Source organism: Dipodomys ordii, unplaced genomic scaffold, assembly GCF_000151885.1.
Source record: "Dipodomys ordii isolate 6190 unplaced genomic scaffold, Dord_2.0 Scaffold5, whole genome shotgun sequence".
In the NCBI taxonomy this organism is placed as follows: domain Eukaryota; kingdom Metazoa; phylum Chordata; class Mammalia; order Rodentia; family Heteromyidae; genus Dipodomys; species Dipodomys ordii.
In genome coordinates this window covers 20,916,341-20,941,011 of record NW_012267221.1, presented here as the reverse complement: position 1 = coordinate 20,941,011, position 24,671 = coordinate 20,916,341, and the positions used below count along the sequence as shown (strand labels likewise).

At 41.6% G+C, this 24,671-nt stretch overlaps 1 protein-coding gene across 1 annotated transcript in view; it reads right to left on the bottom strand.

Moving 5' to 3' along the window:
* Myo3b (myosin IIIB) overlaps positions 1–24,671 on the bottom strand; it is a 239,322-nt gene that overhangs the window by 80,971 nt on the left and 133,680 nt on the right. Inside the window, exons 9-15 of the mRNA XM_013027381.1 lie at positions 13,150–13,246; positions 11,767–11,883; positions 11,062–11,166; positions 8,844–8,927; positions 7,593–7,795; positions 5,755–5,853; positions 4,995–5,109 (exon numbers count right to left, since the gene is read on the bottom strand). Of these exons, the coding sequence (XP_012882835.1) occupies positions 4,995–5,109; positions 5,755–5,853; positions 7,593–7,795; positions 8,844–8,927; positions 11,062–11,166; positions 11,767–11,883; positions 13,150–13,246 (820 nt within the window). The remainder of the gene's footprint in view (positions 1–4,994; positions 5,110–5,754; positions 5,854–7,592; positions 7,796–8,843; positions 8,928–11,061; positions 11,167–11,766; positions 11,884–13,149; positions 13,247–24,671) is intronic.

Sequence of the window (24,671 nt, the reverse complement as noted above, 5' to 3'; positions counted from 1 at the left end):
TTGTTCAGGATAGATGCCTAGAAGTGGTATGACTGGGTCATAAGGGAGGTCAATCTTTAGCTTTCTGAGGACCCTCCAGACTGCTTTCCAAAGTGGTTGTATAAGTGTACATTCCCACCAGCAATGTAATAGGGTTCCTCTTTCTCCACAGCCCCTCCAGCACTTTTTGTTGGCTGACTTGTGGATGTGGGTAAGGTGGTAAGGTGGTATCTCAGGGTTGTCTTTATTTGCATTTCCTTCACAACCAGGGAGGGTGAACATTTCCTCATGAGTTTATTTGCCATTTTTATCTCTTCTTCTGAGAAGTCTGTCTTTAGTTCCCTTGCCCATTTAGTAATTGGTTTGTTAGGTTTGGGAGAAATTAGTTTCTTGATTTCCCTGTATATACTGAATATTAACCCCTTGTCTGATATACTGCTGGTAAATAGTTTTTCCCAATTAGTTGGTTGTCTTTCTAGCTTGGTTGCTATAGCTTTAGCTGTGCAGAAACTTTTTATTTTAAGGTAGTCTCATTTGTCGAGTCTCTCTCCAATTTGTTGTGACCCTGGGACTCTGTTCAGGAAGTTCCTGCCTGTGCCTATAAGTTCAAGTGTCTCTCCTACTCTGTCCTGCAATAGTTTCAGAGATTCAGGTTTGATGTTAAGGTCTTTAATCCATTTTGAGTTGATGCTGGTGCATGGTGATAGGCTGGGGTCCACTTTTAGTTTTCTGCACGTGGCCTCCCAGTTTTCCCAGAACCAGTGGTTGAAGCGGCTGTGTTTCTTCCATTGTATGTCTTTGGTTCCTTTGTCAAATACCAGCTGACTGTAGGTATGTGGTTTTATTTCTGGATCTTCTATTCTATTCCATTGGTCTTCAGGTCTGTTTTGTGCCAGTACCATGCTGTCTTTGTTATTATGGCTCTATAGTAGAGTTTGAAGTTCAGCATCAAGATCCCTCTCATGTTGTCTTTTTTTCCTAGAATTGTTTTGGCTATTCTAGGTCTTTTGTTGTTCTATATGAATTTTTGGACTGTTTTCTTTATTTCAGAAATGTACAGCATTGGGATTTTAATAGGAATTGCATTGAATTTTATAAATTAATTTTGGCAGTATTGCCATTTTCATTATATTAAGTCTGCCTATCCAAGAGCATGGAAGGTCTTTCCATTTCCTAGTGTCTTCTGTAATTTCTTTCTTTAACTTTTTATAGTTTTCATTAAATAGTTCTTTTACATCTTTGGTTAGGTTAATTCCTAAATATTTTATTTTGGGGGAGGTTATTGTGAATGGGGTTGCTCCCTTTATTTCCCTCTCTGCTTGTACATTGTCAGTGTACAGGAAGACGACTGATTTTTGTGGGTTGATTTTGTATCCTGCTACTTTGCCGAAGTGATTTATAATTTCTAAGAGTTTGGGGATGGAGTTTGGGGGATCATGAAGGTATAGTATCATGTCATCTGCAAAAAGGGATAGTTTAACTTCTTCTCTCCCTATGCGGATCCCTTTAATGTCTTTTTCTTGCAGAAGGTATTTCTTTACTGATGTAGGTACTTCCTAAATGATGTTGAGGCCAGGTTGAAGGTTAAGTAGAACCTGGTGCTCTTTATATGGAACCAGCCTGGCCTAGCTGCAAGGCATGTCAGGTCCTTCTCTTTCTTGTGCATCCCCAGGAATTCACTGCCCACTCCAATACCTTCCCACTCTTTGTAAGTTACTTCTGTGTGTTCACCAGTACTTCCCTCAGCACTGTATTTAAACTAGCTGATGGTCTCAGTATGCCTTCTTGATCTCCTTTGCCTAGATTCATGGCATTTGCCATCTTAAAAGCCAATGGTACCCCACAAGCTGTCATGAAAACAATGGAAATCCTCAAGACCCCCACATTATACTTCAACATCTCATTCTTCTGCCTCTGTCCAGCAATATTCTTTTTATTCATAATCTACTTTGAAGAGAGAAAAGAAATTTGACCCTGAATTCAAAGACTTCTCCCTAATTTTTTCACCCAAAGATCTACAGTATGTGTCCAATTATGACCACCTTCTACAGTTACAATTTATGTAACATGTTATGATAATTCCCACACCAGCTAGACAAGCATAACATTCAACAAAACCACTATGGATTCCCTTCAGGCATATTAGTAGAAATGCGCTGATGTTTACAGCTGGCTCAAAGTATAAATCCTCTAGGCCCCTTGCAAGAAGCATCATTGTCAGTAAAAGGCTCCCTCCACCAGGGAAGTTTCTTTGCAATCAACTCAGGGTCAAGTGCTCCTTCCAGTTCTTTTGGCTGCTGTCCCAAAATCAAAATTCATCCCAGAGTTCAGGCTAACGTTTGCTACTGGTAATTCTGCTGCAAGGATTTGGGGAAAACTTAGGGGATTGCTACAGGGAACTAGTGACCTTCTAAGAAAGGACAGGAAACCAAATAGTGATTGAACTGACAAGTTCATTCAAGCTCTGTGCAGAAATGTCTGCCCAGAAAAACCTAAGAGAAAGTTCTGTCACATCAGCTACTTGGCATTTGCTGCCTGACTTCAGTCCATTGAATGTTTCTGAAATTAGTCCCATTATGTGACTTTACAAACACAAAATGAACTGAGTTCACTCATCCAAACAGGTGTTCTGCAGAGATTTAACCACAAAAGTTAGGGTCAGAGAGATGTCATAAACTTCTTCCTTCCATTTCCAAGATGATTTGTTTCCTATAGGAACTAATATGGGACATGGTGAAGATACTCACAAGGACATAGCATCACACTCCTGCAGCTTAGGGGAATAGTCTAGACCAAGCCCAAATGAGGAATTCCCACCATACCTTTCATTTCTTTCATTATTCATTTACATAGTTATTTCTTTCTACTGAACTTTCTCCATACAGCTTAGGAATGGCTTATTTCAAGGATATTTATGTGAAACACTTCATTTCTTCTTTGAAGTTTATTGTTTTGAAGAGATAGCATCTGCTCTGTTATTGGCATCTCATTTTTATTATTAGAATAACACCATTGGACTTGCTTCTAGAGTGAGGACCAGTCTCTCCCCAGTATTCTGTAACTGCATTGTATTCATTGAAAGTGAAATGCCATCAACCTTGCAGGCTGACTTCCTTGTGGCTTCTTAACCTTTTTTTTTTTTTTTGGTCAGTCATGGGGCTTGAACTCTGGGCTTGGGTGCTGTCCCTGCACTCTTCAGCTCAAGGAGAGCACTCTACTGCTTGAGCCACAGCGCCACTTCCAGTTTTCTAGTGGTTTATTAGAGATAAGAGTCTCACAGACTTTTTCCTGCCTGGGCTGGCTTTGAACTTCGATCCTCAGATCTCAGCCTCCTGAGTAGCTAGGATTACAGGCGTGAGCCACCAGCACCTGGCCTTTCTTAACCTTTTAAGGAAGTATGCTCCTGAACATTTTGGCAGGACTCAGGTGACTGTAAACAGCTCTCCCACATATTGACTGTCTATAAGTTAAGAACCACAAAAAAGATGTCTTTTAATAGTACTGTAACCTGTTTAACTCCTGTCTTCTAAGTAGCCAAGGGAAGCGTATTTCTATTTTTATCTGACCTTTGGGATTTTCTACTGTCTGTCAGTTTAAAGTCTGAGGGAAGCCAACAGAGAAAATTAACAGCTAGCTAGAAAAAGAAAGGTATTATTATGACTAAAATTAACTATGCCAGAGAGGAAAGGGCTAGCCAAACTCATTGGATTACAGAATCAATCCTTTACCCCAGTGGCTGTCTCAAGGTAACTGGAATGTTTTTGTAATCTAATTCTGTAAGATTAGACTCTCATATCTACTTCCTAATCATTCACTCCTTTTGCTGGGGAAAAAAAACAAAGGTATCTATAGCTTTTACACAAAATTGATAACATTTTTGGCTTAAGCCCTGAAACTGTGACATAATGTATTACAGTATGATATCTCAGCCTAGGGTTATAAATATTGTCTGTTACGACCAGCATATATTTAATAGAGACAGCTGTATCTAATATGATAAGAGTAGTACAAGGCAGCTGTGTGCTGGTGGTTCATACCTGTAATCCTAGCTACTCAGGAAGCTAAGATCTGAGGGTTGAGATTCAAAGCCAGCCCAAGCAGAAGAATCTGTGATACTCTTATCTCCAATTAACTACCAAAAAGCCAAAAGTAGAGCTGTTGCTAAAAGTGGTAGAGTGCTATCCCTGAGCAAAAAAGCTCAGGACAATACCTAGGCCCTGAGTTAAGCCCTATGACAGACAAAAAAAAGTAGTACAAGGCTTAGAGCCATAGTTAATAAAGCACACAAAAGTAGCACAAAGTTACTCAGGAAAGTTAAAAAGGTTTTCAATAATGGGTCTTAGTACATAAAATGATACTTGTATAATATAATCCTGTGGTTAGAGTATAACCTACGCATTCCTGGACTCCTATTCACAATTTGTTTGTATCAATACGGGGCTTGAACTCTTGTTTGGCTTTTGCCTCTCAAGCCTGATGCTCTATCACTTAAGCCATAACTCTACTTCTGGGTTTTTGCTGGTTGATTGGAGATAAGAGACTCTTGGATTTGTCTGCCACAGCTGGCTTTGAACTGAGATCCTTTCTTCTCTTTTGACAACCTAGGATTGTAGGCATAAGCTACTAGTGCCCAGCACAACACTTTAATGATTAAGATGATCCCGAGTTAGAAAAGGACAGTTCTGTTTGGGGATTTTGTTATTACAGTAAAGAACTAATAACAGTTCCTAGAGTCATGGTCCTTACAGCCATGCTTCTCTTGGGCATCTTGTTACAAGGCTGGTTCTGGTTCAGCCATTCATGAATGGACCAGAAAGTCTGTTTGAAACAGTGCTCAGGTGATGACAAAGCTTCTTGGCCCTTGACCCACATTTTGAGTAGGAAGACTGTATCTCATGACCAACATGGTACTGAAAAGAGACTATACTGCACTCAGTTAGAACATCGGTGTCTTCACTCACATCCATCTAACGGTAGTAACCTACTTGAGTTTCTCTCGGTCTTGTGGCACTTACCTTGTCTGTGAACCCAATAATCCTGAAGCAATGCTGAATGGCTTCAAACTGTCTTCTGTAAGACTCCTTGGAAGTTATGTCCTGCATGACTCTTCCCGTTTCATCAGCTATATACCTAAATGAAGTGGAAAAGGACCAAGCACAATGAGTGTTCACTTGGAACCCAGAACCTGATACACCACGGCAGGTGACACTTGGGTTCCCTCTTTGCAAGGATATTTCCTTCACAGTCTAATATTGGGGGTGAGGGATGGGGATGGGAATGAAGGTACACGTAGAGGAAGAAAAGGGTTACAGGTGAGCTGATACGAATTGTGTGTGTTTATATGTGCATGTGCATGTGCCAATACTTGAACTCATTGCCTAGAGCTCTCGCTTTTTCCACTCAAGCCTAATGCTCTACCATTTGAGCCACACCCACTTTTGTTTTTTTGCTATATAATTGAAGATAAGAGTTTCGTGGACTTTTCTGCCCAGGCTGGCTTTGAACTTGGGATCCTTAGATCTCAGCCTCCTGAGGACTTCACAGGTGTGAGCCATTGCACCCAGCTGCAGTAGAGTTTTTGATCCTCCTAGAAAATGCAAATGGTTTAGATGTGGTTTCTACCACCTTATCTTGCATATTTAAGTTAAATAGACTGTGAGTTTCCTGATAGGAAAACAGCTCCATTTACTTTCAAATTTGTCAACTGCTAATTGCACATTCATTCAAAATTAACAAGCAAAGCCCCTGGGCAAGCGGGTTTAACACAAAACTTACTTAGGAGGTTTTTCCTCAGGAAGTCGCAACTCTGAAAGTTTCTTCTGGTGATAAAGACCAGCATAAATATAGTAAAATATGTGAAAATTTTTCTCTCCCCTAAAAAAAAGGAAGAAATTTTATAAATACCATGTTCTGAGTTTCCCCAGAAATTGTGTCAGTAAGTAACATCATTCAATAGCAGATTTGCACATTCAGGCAATTAAATGCTTTGTTACATTTACAGAAGAGTTATTAAGAATGATAGAATTAGAATAGTAACTGTCACAATCCTGTATTACTAAACAGTTACCTTCACTGTAAGCAGGAGTGTTAGAGAATAGAGCAGGTGGCAGTTTGTCCAGTGCTCCCAAACCTCTGTATTTGTGCATAGGACCTCTGTTTAAAGCCCCTGCTACTTCAGAAAGAGTGACTTCCAATTTGGAGCAAGCCCTCTGCTCTACTGGAGCCCCAGATAGGAATTGGGAGCAGTCTAGGGAGCAGAACTGCACCCCTACCTGAGGTCTGCCCTCTCCCAGTTTCATATGTTTTCAGGTACCATCCTGGCTACAGTTATTTCAGATAGGAGCTGGAAAGAGTTACAAACAGAAGGTGAAAGCAGCACTGCCAGCAGAGGAAGCAATATGTAGCCATCATCCACGTGGGTGGAAAGAAAGCCAGCGTGAAGAGGTGGGCAGGCAGCCGGGGCCAGCCCACACAAGCCTTGGAAAGCCAGAACAAGATGGGTTGATGAAGCAATTATAGTTCTCTAAAATGTTTGACGCAGACGCTGAGTGAGCTGAAAGTGTGACATAAACAGATTGTGATGAGGAAAATACAGACTGTCCAGTTCAGCATAAGACAGAAGGGAATAGCAATACAGATTCAAGGGATCCAACAGGAGGTCCAGGTGAGAAGCAAGTAGGTCTGAACAGTGGATGGAAGTGTTGATAGAGCAGGGAAGGCTTGGGTGTAGGTGTGTGTGTGTGTGTGTGTGTGTGTGTGTGTGTGTGTGTGTATGCGTGTGTGTGGGGAGGGGGCCTAGGCACTGTCACTTAGCTTTTTTTTTTTTTTTTTTACTCAAGGCTGGTGCCCTACCACTTGAGCCACAGTTCCAGTTCTGGTTACTAGAAATAAAACAATAACAGACTTTCCTGCCTAGGCTGGTCTTGAACCACAATCATCATATCTTTAGCCTGCTGAGGTAGCTTTGTTTACAGATGTGAGCCATTGCTACCTGATGACTTGCCCATATTTTATTGCAGATACCTCTTAATTCTTCCAAGTTTTTCCTGTTAATATTCATTTTTAGCCTATACCTGATTGTTAAAATAAAGGGTTCTCATATTCTCTCTCTGAAAAAAATCAACACATGGAATATTCTCACTACGTAAGGCTAGCACTTTCACTTAAGCCATCGCTCCACTTCTACCTTTTTATTGGTTAATCGGAGGCAAGAGTCTCATAGACGTTCCTGTCTAGGCTGACTTTGGACTGAAATCCTCAGATCTTAGCCTCCTGAATATCTAGGATTACAGCCACCAGCACCCAGCTTATAATTTCAGTTTTGAAGTAGCTAATGATTTTTTTAAAGCATATGTCATAATGCTTCTAGATTTTACCTGATAGGAAAGCATTCCCACTCTTAGCCCTTTGTATTCTGCCCCTTCACATATGTTTTGTAGGTTTTAAAACAACCAAGGACACTTTGCTTAAATAATTACTTGTTCTTGGCTGGGAACACGTAGGCAGGGCTAGCAGTAAGTAAAGAACAAGAATGAAAATGGAATGTTTAAACTCCTAAAGCCTCCAAGTTTGTATTGGAGAGCAAAGACAGAATGCTAAAGTGGTACACCTACTCTGCCTGCTTTATAACTCTGGACTTTTCCAGGAGATACTCAGAGATTCTTGCCCCCATCACGGCTCCAGTCGGTGTGAACATCATTTCCAGATACTTCCCAAACCGGCTGGAGTTGTCATTGATGGCAGTGCACGCGTTCCCAAAGGCTTCAACCAGAGAGTTCACTTGAAGAATCTTCTCTCGCAATGTCTGATTGTCCGCCTGGGTCAAACAGAGAATTAAGGAGACTCAGGAAAGTGATTTGCCCTTGCCTATCTAAGTTCACATGGTCCTTTCCCAAAGAGCTCCATTTTGGGGAAATTTGCATCAGCCACTAGCATCTTTTTCCCAAATGAGCAATTCACCAGGGAGACACGAAACAGGCTAGACTACCTTAGGCAGCAGTGGTTACAACCTGATGCACATCCTTTATAACCCCTAACAGGTCAAATGCTGAAGTTTGCAGTGGGATGCTGGTGTCCCCCACTTGTAACCCCAGCTACTCAGGAGGCTGAAATTTGAGAACCCTAGTTCAAAGCAGTCTGAACAGACAAATCTGAGACTCTTATCTTCAATTAACCAACAAAAAGCCAGAATTGCAGGTATGGTTCAAGTGGTAGAGAATCAGCCTTGAGCAAAATAACCAAGCAAGAATGTGAGGCCCTTAGTTCAAACCTCAGGAGAGACACACACATACAAAATAAAAGGCAAGCATTTGAAACCGATTTTATAGCATTTTTCTTAGGCATCCATTATAATGGTCAGTAAACCACCTCTATGAAAACATTCCTTAACTTCTTCTTGGGTCATACCATGGACCGATTCCAAGTAGAAGCAATTTCCAGACAAAATTTGCAGTCATTTCATCAACAATCATTTTACCAAGCTGAAAATTTCCATTTCGCTTAACTTTTGCTCAAAGCTTTTCATTTTCCATCTCCTTAATCATCACAGTGTCTCTCCCTGATGTTATGCACAGTGTTTAACCACTTTTACTATTTAATGGCTAAATGTTTCTATTATATTGAAAACATGAAAAATTAATTGCTGATAATCTGGTAAATTCGTGCTGGCATTATTTTCCTCACTACGTGAAGCAAGGGCCGCATGCTGGCATCTTAAGAGGTCTCACTATCAGGAGGCAAACATAAGAAAGATGGAAGGGCTTTGCAGAGCTCCTGTCACTAACACAGTCCTCTGTCATTTATAATACATGCAGATGCTCCACAGGAGCTTCTCGCCACAATACTGAAAGAGGGGTCGTCAATACCTTTCCCAAGAAAGTTAGATGTTGAACAATCAGGTGGGCGCTTTCTGTCTTCCCCGAGCCACTTTCTCCACTGATGACAATACACTGATACAAGAAACAGGGCAAGAAGTTAGGAGACAGAATAGCAATAGCTTTCATACAACAGGTACCCCCTTAATTTGTCCCTATGTCTCTATGCGGACATGGAGAGCTTCTTCAACCTGTGGTTTTGCTGCTTAGCATTCCCATGTATAAATAAATGCACCATTATGTATTTACTGGTGGATGGTTAGGGGATTTTTGTCATCACAAACAATATTACAGTGAACAATACTACAGATTGGTCATGCTGGTCATATACAGGTTTATGGTCCATGGAAATACATTCTGAGAAGGGATGTGGATGATGGAAAGTTAAAGCTATCATAAGGTTGGTAGACTTTCCTTGGCTAAGACTATAGCAATATGTGAAGTGACTGCTCTCCTACAGCCTCACCACACAGTGTGTTGTTTGCCAGTCTATACCTTAAGATATGGCATCTCAGGGCAGTTTTAGTCTAAACTCTTCTTATGAATGAGGTTGAGAATCTCATACATACTTTAAGTCATTCATACCTTCTTTTTAGTTGACCTAATTCTACCCTTTGCCTTGCATTGTTGACCTTTTTAATCATCTATGAAATTCTCTTATGCATAAGTGAGCTCTTGATGAAAAGAAGCTAGATGTGGAGTAATGAAAATTGTCTGTTTGGTCTTTGTCCTGACTTCTGGTACAAACTCCTAAAGTGTGCTGAAGTGACAGCAGCAGCCTTTGTGGTCCACAATGAGCCCTTCCCCCCACACCTTAGTTCCTGCTCATGAGGCTTTCCAAGAGGGAGCCCTGGACAACTTCAAGATGGAGATCTGACCAAATATGTGATTAGAGGTGAGGAATTTGAGCCTCAATTCCAGGGAGGGGAAAGAGGTTGTAGGCTGAATTAATAATAATATAAAAAACCCTGATGATATTTCATTCACAGTGCTGAGCAGGGACTGGGGAGGAAATACCCAGAAAAGGCATGGACCTCAGTGTCCATGAACCTGCCTTATGCATAGCCCTCATGGACGATCCTAGGTTGATCCTAGGTTGTACCCTTTACAGTTGCTAGTAAGATAATTGTTTTCTTCAGCTCTATGAATTGATCTAGTGAATTAGTCAATCTGACAGGTGTCAAGGGAACCCCTGAAGTTTGTATCAGGCTTGGCAGAGGTGGAGAAGGAAGCCTGGATCTGATTTGTGGGCATTGTGTGACCTCTTAACCTGAGGGCTCTGGGCTAATTGTATACAGAGATAGGATTGAATTATGGGGTGTCCAGTTAGTGTCAGAATTGGAGGTTAGTGTTAGAAAACATATTTGGGATGAGAAAATAAAAGAAAAGAGGAGAAGAGGAGAAAAGAGAAGATAGTAAGGCAAATTACTACATTGAAAACTACACTATCTCCTTCCATTTACTTCTTCCCTGGGTATTTATGGACATTTCACAAGTTTCCATAAGTAGTTCTACAGTGAACCCCTGTATTTCATTTTGATTTATTCTTCCATAAAAGTTTGGATTTCACAGATCTCAGATAATACACAGAGTGATTTTCTATAAAATTTGCATGCCAAATTAAATTGTCTCTATTGCAAAAGATTTTTTTAAAGAAAAAAACAATGTACCTACGGAAAGTAAAGGAGGGACCAAAGGTAGGATATGTCACCACTGTGAATTGGAAGTCTAGGAAAATGTACAAGTAAAATTTGTTTAATTAGCATTGACCTTAACCCAGCCTACAGATTCTCTGCAGCTAAACTGTGTGATGCAGGATCCATTGTAACCCAAGTGCAGTACATATAAAAATGATCAATTCTGAGCTGTTAATAGGAAGGAATTTCATTTATGCCATTCTATATCTTGTTTTTATTATAGCCATTACAATCTAATCAGGTCATGTTTGCTCCATCTTTTCATTATGCTCATATTAGGAATGTCTTTATGATATTTTATGAGAGAAAATGGGGGTTGAGGAAATCACATTTCTTGAAAAGCAGTTTTCTCCTTGTCCTGCTATGATGGCCCTGCACTGCAGTTTCAATTCCTCTTCCCCTGGGCCAACCTCAGCAACCAGAATAGCAAGGTTCTGGGAAGACTTAGAAGCTGAAGAAGATGAAGTGCAGCTTGCTGGGAGGCTTGCTAGGGAAAGAAGGCCAGTTCCCACCTGGTCTTTGCTGAAAGTCACCAAGCACTGGTAAGCAGCATCTGCCGAGGCAAATATGTGGGGCGGATTGGAAGCACGTTTCACCCCATGATAAAGCCTGGAAAACTGAAGAGGGAAAGGGATTAGCTAACTTAAAGGAATCCTCAAATGTTCCACAGGCTCATCCAGTACTTTCACCAAGGCTTTGTCATTCAGCAGGGGATATGAGACTGCAGGAAAACTCTGGAGCCTGCAGAGCTGAGTTCTAATCCTGGTTCTGCATGAGTAGCTTTGTGAGCTTGGTCAAAGGTACTGACTTCTCCGTATTCAGGCATCTGCTAACGTAGATCTACTAATATCTCTCTGATTCCCAGAGTTCTACAAAGGGACATAACCCAATGCCTGGCAATAGTAAGCACTCAAGACTCATTAGACATTATAGTAGCAGCTTACTTTAAAACATTACCCCTCCAAAAAAATAAATAATCCATTTGTGTTCAATTATTATCTGAAGTTTGGAGTAGAACACATAGTGTGGCATGATTTTGTCACCACTTTTCTTCTTTTTATTTGCATGTGGTTTTATTTTTTCTAGTACGGGGAGCAAACCCCAGGTGCTGTGCATGCTAGGCAAGTGCTCTACACTAAATTACATCCCTTGCCCAGTCCTTCCTTGCGATTTTATTTTTCCAGGAAAGAGCAATGTGTTCTCAGAACATCCCTCACCTGTGGAGAATAAATGCTTAGGCTCTGGAAGGGGTTCAAGGCAATTAGAATGTCCCCAACGTAGGTGTAAATCAGCGAGTCTATATAACGTTTTTGCAACTGATGAATAATTGTATCCTAAGAGGAGAAAAACAGCATTGAGAACAAATGTTAAATTCAATCATGGCAGAGGTCTAAAAATAACAACAGATTCATTCTTACAAAAATGTTTTTCTCTAAAAGACTAACATTGCCTATTCAAATCAATACATTCTCAATCACTAACATGAGATATTTGCCTTGAAAGAAAAATAATCGGAATATCCAAATAACGAGGATTTGCTAAACGATATTGAAATTACCAACAAAGAACTGTTTTGTAATCAGGGGTAAAAAAATGTCTCACCCACTTAAAATGTTTAATAGAATTCAACAGACCATTCTGACGCTAAAGACAATATGATCATTTCATTTATCAAAATATTGCATTTAAAATCTAGGAGGGAGTCAAGTGCTGGTGGTTCACACCTGTAATCCTAACTACTCTAGAGGCTGAGTTCTGAGGATCACAGTTCAAAGCCATCTCAGGTAGCAAAGTCCATGAAACTCTTATTTCTAATTAACTGTCAAAATGCCAAAAATTGCACTACTGTTCAAAGCACTAGCCTTGAGCAAAGAGCCCCCCCCCCACACACACAATCTAGGAGGAAGAAAGTATGGAATTGAACACTTTGAGATTCAGATATTAAAGAGTCCCCAGAATTTGACTCAGCAGAAGCAGGTCTAGCACAATTAATAAAGTTAAATGTTCATATTTTAAATGGGGGACTGGTTTTCAGATTTAGAATGTAAACTACATTAACTTCACAATTTCCATGAACAAAGCTCATTTTTTTGAGGGGGGGTCCAGTCATGGGGCCTGAACTCTGGGCCTGGGCGCTGTCCCTCAGCTCTTCAGCTCAAGGCTAGTGCTCTACTCCTTGAGCCATAGCGCCACTTCGGCTTTTTTCTTTTTGCTTATGTGGTGCTGGGGAATCGAGCCCAGGGCCTCAGTCGTGCAAGGCAAGCACTCTACCACTGAGCCACCTTCCCAGCCCTCATTTTTTTATTAAGTGGAAAATAATCTGCTCTGGTAGAACCCATCATGTAAGTCTAAAATACAAGGAGTTTTATTGGAAAAATCCTAGTGTACTGGAAAAATCTCTACATCGTTCTAGGGACCATAGACAACCACAATACAGAATCATAGTCAGTGAGTGGATATTCCCTGAGCTTTTAACTCATGGCCAAACAAAGAATTAACTCTTCAAATGACTTTTAAGGACATGATCTACAACAGAAAGATCAGGCTATTTATGTGAAACAAAAACTACCAATGAGAATTGTCTACAAAATATTCAGTACCTCATTCAGAACCTCAAGATTGACCAAGTCATCCTCAAGGCAGTACTTTTCAGCATCTTCCACACGATAGGGTCTTCTGGTGTGCATCCTCTCGTGCCTAGAAAGAGATGGAGAGAGCATAGCACACATAGAGTTAATACATGCAGAAGGTGGGCACTGAGAGCAGCTCTCTAGCCATCCTCTTACATGACACATTCCTAGACTTCAGAGAGTAAGAAAGAGCAAGACCAATCCAGATGTCCAAGCATCAAGAGGAGGTGAACTCTGTAGCTCAAGTTTCTCTTCTGCCACTGAGGAGAGTTGCCTCCTAAACTGCCCTATCACATATACTTGCTTTTCTTAAATTCTAACCACAGTATTTCCAGGAACTATGATCCTCAGATCACAGCTTCCTAAGTAGCTAGGATTACCAGCATAAGCCACAGGTACCTGATACTGTTATTATTTAATGTAGGATTGGAGGAAACCATTAGTTGAGACCTATACATCCTAGTGTTATAGTAATGTCAGTAATGTGGTGTGACAAACTCCCCAAATCTCTTATCAGCCAGCACACCATTTTTCTTGGTCTATGAAAAGAATCAGTCATTACTCACCTATCTCATAGATGGCTGTGAAAACACATATAGTCATGAATACAAAAATTCAATAATACTTTTCAAATGTCCCCCAAGTACTCTTACATCTTTGTTAAACTTGGAATCAATAACTTGAACAACTCCATAGCTTATGTAGAATGTCATTAATTAAACCAAATCATATGGGAAATGTCCTCCCATATAATGTAGAGGATCTGTAGAGAACCATCACTGCTGGCAACTTGTGTGTCCACCATTATCACAGAGGATGTCCCCGCCAATACTGTTCTCTCTAGCCAGGTTCCCGGGGCTGGCCGTTCCTGAATGCTTTCCTGGAAGTACCATGTAGAAGTCACGGAATGCTGAGGTCCATCCTACCCCATGCTACACAGATCTCACAGAAGTAGATCAAAAGGGAAAAGTAAACCCATCAGTTCTATAAACTGAGTCATGAACTTATAACCAATTGTCCTCCTTGCTCTAGTTTATTGCCCATTAAATAGACCTATAATTAGATCTACTACCTACTAAATCCATCTCCTAGTCTCCATAACTGATAACTTTGAAAAACAGATATTTAAAGCATGCATCTCCAATACTAGAACCAGTTTTGCTGCTAATTCATACGAAGATCAAAATCGAATATAGGTTAATTTTCTTTAATAAAATCAGGTTTATTACCTAAGCAGTTAAAAACTTATTAATCAGAACAATTCATGTCACATTGATGATGTCAAAAAGAAATCAAGTTGGCTGCCCATGGCTCACACCTGTAATCCAAACTACTTAAGAGGCTGAGACCTGAGGATAGCAATTCAAAGCCATGGGAAGGAAAGTACATTAGACTCATCTCCAATTAGACACCAAAAACACAGAAGTGGAGGTGTGGCTCAAGGAATAGAGTGCCAGCCCTGAGTGAAAAAGCTAAGGCACAGCACCCAGACCTTGAATTCAAGCCTCAGTACAAGTATACATACATACATACATACATACATGCATGCATACACACACACAGATATAAAATTAGTTTGAAAAACAAACTTTTGCTGTAACTGGAGCCACTGCACACTTCTAGCTTACCATTTCAGTAAATAAAACAGTAAGAGGGGGTGTATTAATGGCCTAAATCCTGTCCATATAATGCTAAGCAACTTTTTTTGCTTGAAGTTCAACATAAAGCAAAATAATCCCATAGTTTGAAATGAAAAAATAAAATGTTCATCATATTAAATTTAGCTAGTTTATCTCCTTCCTAAAGGCACCTTGCAACCATGTGAAATAAGCTGTTAAATTTTATTCTACACCTGATTTGACAAAGAAATTCAACAATTAAAAATTCATTCACAGCTCTGGTTCCAGATGGAATAAACATTGTTCATCCTCTACCTATGCACTGAATACAGTCAAATATCCTGGACAGAATGCAAGGAGCAGCTCTCTCAAGACAGACAGTGGTGACAGGCAGATGGAGGAAGGAAATCAGAATTCAAAATACCACTGAACCAACGGTGGGTTTTCCAGACGCGTTTTCCTCAGGTGTTCCTCACCTGGACTTGAAGCCAGTCTGATCCGCACACAAGGGAGGTCAAGCTTCAAGGATGCCATTTTTATAGCCAACTAAAACTAGAGGCACTGACAAAATAAAAACTTGCTTGCAATCTCATAAACAAATAGACTCTAGTGGAAAGTTGATTTTCAGAGTGAATGTATACAGTTCAATATCACCAGGATCCAAATTGGTATCTTCTGAGCCTACTGCAGATTGCCTGCCAGCTACGGTAATCTCCATGTCTATCTGCCTCACAAAGTTAACCTCCAAGACTCATGCAGATCCTGTCTGTAAAAGCTGAACTCAATTCTCATTTTTAAAAAATCTTCTCCAATGATATTATTTAAACCAAGTACAGCTTTTGATAGATTTTTATCTGCTGTTATTGGCAGTTTCCTTGCTTGTGGGCAGTTAAATCCTTTAGAGTTATTTACTTGCTCCCAAAATTGAAGTTGATATAGGCTTAAGATGCTTCTTCTCTGATAAAGACAATTTCACTTTCCCAACCCCCCCACTCATACACACACACACACACACACACACACACACACACACACACACACACACACTATTTTAATCTCTATATATATGCATAGGTATAGTCTATAAATGTACCAACTACATGTTAATCTCTGCACACATGCATCTGTACATGTATGTCTACGTGTGTAGCAATGTGTCTGTATCTGTGGCACTTTATTTCTAATTCAAATAGTATTCCTGTGAAACTTCTACCTGCTCCGTTTTCCTGCTTTACGTATAGCGGGGGCCTATTAAGAGATAAATGTTGATGAGGCACTGGTGAATCCCCCCTGTAGTCCCAGCTACTCAGGAGGCCTGTAGTTCAAAGCCAGCCTAGGCAAGAAAGTCAGTGAGACTCTTATCTCCAATAAACTACTCAACAAAAAGCCAGAGTGGAGGTGTGGCCCAAGTGGTAGAGAATTAGCCTTCAGTAAATAAGCACAGGGAACAGCACCCAGAATGGGTGGACACAAAAAAGAGAGACACAGTGAGAAAACCATTAATGAGTTAAAATTTTATACTAATAAAAGTCTTTTGTTGTTTTATATTTCCCTGTTTTTAATTGAAATTAGTGAAAATAAGTTTATTCTTTCCCAATTTCCTGAGTTAAAGGTGTGTCTCTAGGGAGGGGTACTGTAGCTCAGTAGCAAAGCACTTACCTAGAAGTGCAATGTCCTGGGTTCAATATCCAGAAAAGAAAAGAAAAATAATGAATAAAACAAGATGTGTCTCTAGGAGCTATAAGCTTAAGGTTGTTTTTTTAAAATTCACATGCTCCACCTAGTGCCTTACTTAAGAATCGCACTATTAGTGATTATTGCTGAAGAATTCTTGTGTGATGTGACTCCAACTAACAAGTACTTTTGAGTATTCCAAAGCTTAGGTAGATATAAATATGTATTCTATTAAATCAAGAGTATCTAGTAGCCATGCACCAGTGACTCACGCCCATAATATTAATTACTCAGAAGATTGGGATGTAGAGAATCAAGGTTCAGAGGCAGTCCAGGGCAGAAAAGTCTAAGAGATTCTATTTCCAAAGTAATCATCAAAAAGCCAGGCTGGGACATAGCTCAATCAATAGAACACTAACCAAGAAAGTAAGCTAAGAAAGAGTAAATGGTAAGGTACTAGACAGTTCAAATGGCTCAGCGGCATTCTCGGTTTCTAGGAAAGTCTGCATTGCCTTTTGTTAGATTTTCTACTTTTGAGGTGCTAAGCATATCAGTTGCCAAGACTGACTTCTCAGGCAAATGGAACTTGGGAGTTGAAACTCAGAGGGAAAATTCTGGTGTGAACTGGTACCCAGAATTTGAAATAAGTGCAGCATATGGGTGGGGTTCAGAGTAGGGTTGAAGAATAGGGTTCAAGAATAAGGAAATAGGAGGGGAGAGGAGTTTGTGTCTGATCTCCTGGCTCCAGCGAGGTGGCCATGAAGCAAGTCTGAAATATCAAGTTCAAAAACAGGTGAGGAGCAAAAATAAGATGTGAAGTGTGGTAGGACAGAGCCATGCGTGAAGGCTACCGGTCTCTGAGACAACACTGGATGTCAGTGGAGCAGACATGGGGAAGAGAAGTTTCCTGGACCATCTGGGGCTCAGACCAGCTGTGGGAAGAGGGCCTAAAAGGACACCAAACTGGTTCAAGCTATAGTTTAATCTCTCTGCCTGTTTGACAGTGAGACCATTTCCAGGTGAATGCTCCCTGGGCCTGCAAGATTATTTGAGGGGCTGGTCTTCTGAATGATTCTACTTAAAACTGACACCTGGTTCCCAAAGTACCCCCTCTCAGTCAGCTACCCGGGGAGCTGTATCCACATAGGTAGATACGAATGAGCTACAGGAGTGTCACACAAAAGAGAAGGATATGGTCTTCCCTCATTCCTCCCACTTATCAAGCAAAGTGACAGAAGGAAGCACTCTAAATCATTACTCAAGAATGGGAGGGAAAGCTGGGTGCTGGTGGCTCACGCCTGTAGTCGTAGCTACTCAGGAGACTGAGATCTAAGGATCGCCGTTCAAAGCCAGACCAGACAGGAAAGTTCATGACACTCTTAGTTCCAATGAACCACCAGAACAGTGGAAATGGTGCTATGGCTCAAAATGGTACAGTACTAGCTTTGAGTAAAAAAGCTCAGGGAAAGGGACTAGACCCTGAGTTCCCGCCCCATAACATGACCAATCAAAAAAGAAAACCATGAGAAGGAAACCAATCTCTTAGCCTAATACTTAGAGGCCACAGACTAGTGAGAGGGTACTGTGTGCCGACTTCTAGACCCTGTGGCAGAACTGTTGTGAAGGTTCCTCTCCTCCTCCTTCCCTCTACAGCCAGTTCAGAGCCCTCCCCTCCCAGAGGGATTAGATAATGACCAACTAATGCTCCTGCAAGATTGCAGATACACAAGGAAGTGACAGCTCCTGCAGCTGAAATATAGGAAGGGAGGAAATGAGGGAGACCACCCAGGCTCAAAGGCGGTGGCTTCTGTGGTCATGTACAGAGCCCAGATTTCCTTTATCATCACAGCCAATGGTTCGGAAACAGAAGCTGGAACACTGTTACTACACCACAGTGACGCTGAAGACATCCTACAAGTCAGTGTTCCCATGTAGTATACTCCTTGATACAGAGCTAATGAGAATGGAACTTTTAACTGCTATTATATAACCATGAACTAGGCATAACACGTACCCTGACTCCTCCCCAGCAAGTCAACTATGGACAGACATAGGCAATATGGATACAACTGCCTACTGAGCTATCTCTGAACCCTAACGTATATCTCCCAAACAAACAGCGCAAAACAGAGAGTTTTAAAGAAAAAGTTTGGGTGGCAATTTTATAGTCACGGCTTGTTTTTCATCTGAGAACACTTTTGGCTAGAATTCCAATGAATTAGCATCTTGTCATCAATCATATTAAATGGCATTTGAAAAGAGATCCACCTTCTCCAGGCAGCAAGAAGGAGTGAGAGCAGCCTAAAATCACCCTTCAACTCAATCATTCACTCAGTCATACATGGACAGATATGGACCACAGATGCTAAGCACGCAAGGGTACAGGTTAGCTTTAGGAGAATCTTTAGCCTCTGTGTGTCGAATGCCTTCAGCTCTTTATGAAGTTATCATTCGGGACCTGTTCACTTACACAGGAGTTCAGAAACCCATCAGCCTATGCACTATGATGAGTGTGTGTCTGTCTGTGCATGTGCATATTAGAAGGTAGAGCAGGGAGGAAAGAGCAGGGCTGGGGGGGGAGGAGTTTGGCAGGTGAGTAGTGAGCATTCCGTTTTTAAAGGTCACTGAAGCAGGTTGAGAAGAAATTAGAAAAACTGAAGCCATTGTTCTAATCAGCCTCAGGCAAATTACAAGGGCAGAATCAAATATCCATTAAACAAAGCAGGGGCAGGAAAGCCCAGCAACTTAATTTTTCTACCAAGTAATACTTAAGTAGACCCTTGACATGTGAGGGCTTAACGTCTGCCATTCCAGCAAGCCCCAGGCCTCCTGGAGGGAAGGGCAGGACAGGTTGCAGGGATTCGTCATTTTACTGAAGTTCATAGTAGAGGTTATGGTCAAAAGTAGCCAACAAGAGTCTTTCTGCTTTCCAGTTTCATTTCACAGGAGTGATTTCTTTCTCTAATAATTTGTCTGAGGGGGAAAATCCATGCTGTCAAGCCTACTTCTCTGAACTTAAGCAGTGAGACCACATGATATTAATGAATTCGGGGATCTGCAAAACGTTTGGGAAAGGATTCGTTTTTGAAGATCAAAGAAACAGGTGCTGATGTCAGGGAAATAACCAAATTATTTACAAGCGTCCTTGATAGATTAAGTAACAATATAGCTGAAAAACAATTTATTTAAAAACTTCTGGCTGGGAATGGTAGCAAACACCTGTAATCCCAGCTATTTGAGAAGCAGAGATAGAAGAATTGAGGTTCAAGGTCAGTCCTGGTAAAAGTTAGCTTGAGACTTTATCTGAAAAACAAGACATCATGGTGGTGACTTGAATTCAATCCCTAATACTGAAGGAAATACATAAGCACTTTTGACATTCTTTTAAGAGAATAAGCATTGGATGGTTGAGCACTGGGGGCTTATGCCTATACTCTTAGCTACTCAAGAGGCTGAAATATAAGGATCATAGTTCAAAGTCAGCCTGGGCAGGAAAGTCCATGATATTCTCATCTCCATGTAACCACTATAAAGCCAGAAGTGGCGTTGTCTCTCAAGTGGTAGAGTGGTAACCTTGAGCAAAAAAGCTCCGGGACAATGCCCAGGCCCTGAGTTCAAGTCCCATGACTGGCATGAGAGAGAGAACCTTGGATTCACACTGCTCTATTATACCTAAATGAAATATCCACCATAGCACAATTATCAGAAAAAGTTGAATTCCAACATGAACAATCATCAGGTAATAAGAGTCTGAATTCAGAGGCTCCAGCCTGAGAGGTTTTGTCCATTTTTGCAATCCTACCCAACTACACTTGAATAGTTGGGATTATACCAACTCTTGGCCCATAATCTCTTTTCCAATCATCCTCCACCAAATAAGTTCTTTAGCTTTATGGTGACTGTCAGTCCTTTGATTGACTCAGCCTCCAAGTCAATAAGCCACTTTGTCTTCACTTTCCCACTGTCTTGACCCCTAGGACTGTCCTCCTAGGTGAGATTGTCTTGTCCTAATCCACCATCGTGTCCACGGAAGCCAGGCTCTAGCCTCTGCCTTCTTCCACCCACACCCTGTTCCTAAGAGTCACTCCAGGTGATGAGCGTGCTGTGCTGAGTGCTTTACCTGCATTATCTTAAATGCTGATTAGCTTTGCCTGATCAGCTTCCACCTGACTTTCTGTACTTCTGAACCACCACTGTGTCTATATTTAATAGACACTTGCAAAGGCACACTCCTCTCTCAAGACCACCTGGGTCAGATTTTTTGAAAGATAGAGACCTTTCAACACTGTTCCTGCCTTCCACCTCCTGTACCTCAGTCGTTCTGAGTTATTTTCAGCTAGTCTCTTAGCCATCCTTTCTCTCTAGAGACAACCAACCTTCTCTTAGCCTTTTGATCTACTTTCTCTTGCTTCTTCTATTATCTCCTCTCTTCTGTCTTCCACGACTCTCTCTCCCTTCATCCTCCCCCTTCATCCTTCCAAGTCTCCCTCACCCTTGAAACACCTGCCACCTTCCTTACAGCCTGAAACCACCAGCTTCTCTCTCTCTCCCAGGCAAAGGGCTGAAAGGGGACAGAACTCCCCACCTCCAACCCCAGCAGAAAATGGCCCTGTCCCCTGAGACCAAAGGCCTCATTCCTGTGGATCAGCTCTCACAACCAAACAAGTCACTCCACTGGAAGGCCTAGGACTGTTCTGACCACGGAGGACTCAACTTGAGAAAGCTGGAAGCTGTGTGAATGATCTGAGAGCGCTTGGCCAGGCATTTGACAGGATAAGAAGCAGGGGCAGTACTTCGGCTGGTCTCTGTCTCTCAACGCCTTGTGATTTCTCTTTGATTGCAGGAGGACCAGGGCAGAGAGGCAGTTCAATCTGGGTAGATCCCAACAATCACTGTAGCCTGGCAATGCCTTAACATCTTCTGCCATTTATTTATTTATCTATTTTTATTTATTTTATTTTATTTTTTTGTCAGTCATGGGACTTGAACTCTGGGCCTGGGTGCTGTCCCTGAGCTCTTCAGCTCAAGGCTAGCGCTCTACCACTTGAGCCACAGCGCCACTTCCAGTTTTCTAGGGGGGTTATTGGAGATAAGAGTCTCAAGGCTTTTCCTGCCTGAGGTGGCTTTGAACCTCAATCCTCAGATCTCAGCCTCCTGAGTAGCTAGGATTACAGGCGTGTGCCTGGGCACCTGGCTCTTCTGCCATTTATAATTGTCCTCCCCACTCCAGTTTTGCCCTGCTCTAGTCCCTCCACCATGCTAAAATCAGAAGGATCTTCTAGAACACAGTCTTGCCTGAAACTCTAAGTGGCTACCTACAGCCTAAGGCACAAGTGTTAGATGACCTAACCTCGGTGTACCTGTCCCTTCCTCCTACCTGCCTCCGCCAAGTCCAAGGATGCAATTATTCACCAGGTTCCCCATGCTCCCTCCAGCCCTGTGCTTCTATCTGTTTGCTCCTCTGCCTGGAATAGCCTCCTCCTGCACTGTCTCCAACTTGTTCTCCAGGACAGTTCACAGATCATCTTTGACACTCTAGTTAAGGTAGAAGAAACAAACTTGAGGGAAGAGCACAGACCCATGCAGATGTGCAACGCAGTCATGGTTCTGCACGGTGGTGGCGGTACAGCAGGACGGACAGCAAGGTCCAGCAGGCAGGACGGCGAGGCACAGCACGCTGCTGCCTCTGCCAGGCTCGCATCTCAATTTTTCACATTAATGTCTTCCCCAAGTATCGCAACCCCAGGTTAGCGTCTATGCCCTTTCCCAGGTGTTCTGAGAACATTCGGGACAATCTTTAACCTTCTCATCTAAGCTACTCTTATCTGATCGTGTCTATACCACAGCCAGACTATTAGCACCCTATCAGGAACTGTATCTGGTTTGCCTTTGCAGTCCTTCTGTTCAGCATAGAGCCTGACACCTACACACATAAATGTCTCCCCAAAGAATAAATGAATACATTACAATTTGAGGAAGAGATAGAAATGGACATTTTTAACATTTTGTACCTCAATACTATTTATTTGTATATAATCTTCTACAGCAAGTAAGGGCATGCATTTTCAGAGATCAAGGGCAAAAGGTAGTAGTGTTAAAAAGAAATGAAATGCCATGAATGTCACTTCCTTTTCCTCCCTTTCCCTCCCTCCCTCCCCCACCCCTCTCTCTCTCCCATTCGCCCTCTCTCTCGGTTATGGTGGTGGTACTAGTGTCTGAATTCATAACTTCAGATGTTCTACTACTTGAACCTATAGTGGTTTAGTTTATTTTTATATAGAGTCTTCCACTTTTCCTTGGGTAGGCCTCAAACCATAATCCTCCTCCAGTCTCTGCCTCTTAAGTAGCTGGGATTATAGGCAGGTACCACCATGTCCTATGAATACTACTTGTACCACTACTAACATTTACTGAAGGTTCACTCTACAGCCAACACTGTTCTAGACATTTTACATGTAGACTCTATCCTTTATAGAAGACAAGTTCTGAAGAGAAAAATGGAAGGACTTCATCCAGTTAGTGGCTGATCTGGGATCCAAGACCGGCAGAGCCAGTGGTTTGAGTATCTCATTGTCCTGCCTGCTGGGTGGCCACCATCATGCAAAATGCTAAGTAGATTTCGCCTCATACATTCTACTCCTTAATTCACTTTGCTTCCTCTGAACTACCTGAACTAGAGCCTTGCAAGTTTCAATGTAATGGATGGCTGAGAGTTTTTCTGCCAGGCTGGAAAACATCTGTGTGGCCAATGCCTTGTAGTTGCTAGAAGGAGGTGGCAGTTCCACGCATTGTGTTCCCTTTGGAATCACTATCTGGGCCTCCTAAACAAGGGATTCTTTAGTATTTTCATACCTATTTGCAAGGTTATTTTTTCTAGTGGTTGCTCAAAGAGCACAAACTCCCAGTGAAACTCAAGATGACAAAATCTCCATGAGTCCTGTGAAAGGACTTTGCCACCCTGTGAGTCTTTTGACTTCAAAGGAGTTCACACAGAGAAAGCAAAATTACAGCAAGGGTGTGACAGAGCAAGGAGTCAGGATTCTCTATGGTGGAAGCAAAATTCAAGGTGTGGCTCAAACCTATAATCTTAGCTACTCAGAAGGCTGAGATCTGGGGATCACAGTTCAAAGGCAGCCCGGGCAAGGAAATGCAAGTCTCTGGCTCCAATTAACCACCTAAAGTCCAGAACTGGAGCTGTAGCTCAAGTGGTAGAGCTCTAGTCTTGAGCAAAAAAGCTCAGGAACTGAGCTCAGGTTCTGAGTTCAAGCCCCAGTACAAGCATGCTAAACAAATAAACAAACAAATAAGAATGAAACCGAGAACACAGATCTGGATACATGAATGGAATCAACCAGACAAGAAAAGCTGTATAACTAAGTCTTAGATGTTAGGACCAGGAGAGGTAGTATCTCTAAGCTGGACCCTGGCATTTAAGTGCCAGATTTGTTTTGGTTTGGTTTAGGTTTTGCTGGACTGCATCTTCATTTTGGTAGGGGGTGCTGCTGGCCTGAAGAGGTGGAAGGAGACGGGTGACAGAAACAGCAAAGGATCAAAGGGATTTCAGTTCCCCCGGGGCTTAAACACAAGTTCCTACTGTTTCAAAAAGGGGCACCAAGTAAGTGACAAGGATTTTTCTGCACTTCCCTACCTCAAAGGCAACTGAGAAACCACAGGAGGGGAAAGAGCAACAGAGTCTGTTTTGAAGCTGGCAGTAATGAAAAAGAAAAACAGCAACACTGAGTCACCTTGTAGCGCCACCTCCAGTTTCTTTGAGGTCCAATGTCAGTGTTTGGCTTTTTCTGACTTGTAAACAGTTTTCTGCAGAATTCATGAATATTTTCAGCACTTGTGACTTAGGAGATTTGATTTTTCACCTCCAGGATGTCAAATGTTCTTTTACTAATAATGGATTTTAGCTTGTCTGCATTATGACCACTTTATAAAACCAAATAATTGCTCAGCAGAGGAAGTAGGCGTATTTTTATTTAATTTTTTTTCTTAAAGGGAAATTCTGCCATCCTCTGGACGGATTTATTTCTTAGAGATGCAGCATGGAACATAAATTTAAATATCTGTACTGAAAAACATTTTGAGGGAAAAAACCTACTTTCAAAAGATTTTAAAAATACTAAATTGATGCTAAGGAATTTTTAACTAAAGAGGAAACAGTCTCATGGCATATTAAAAATAAAAGGGGAA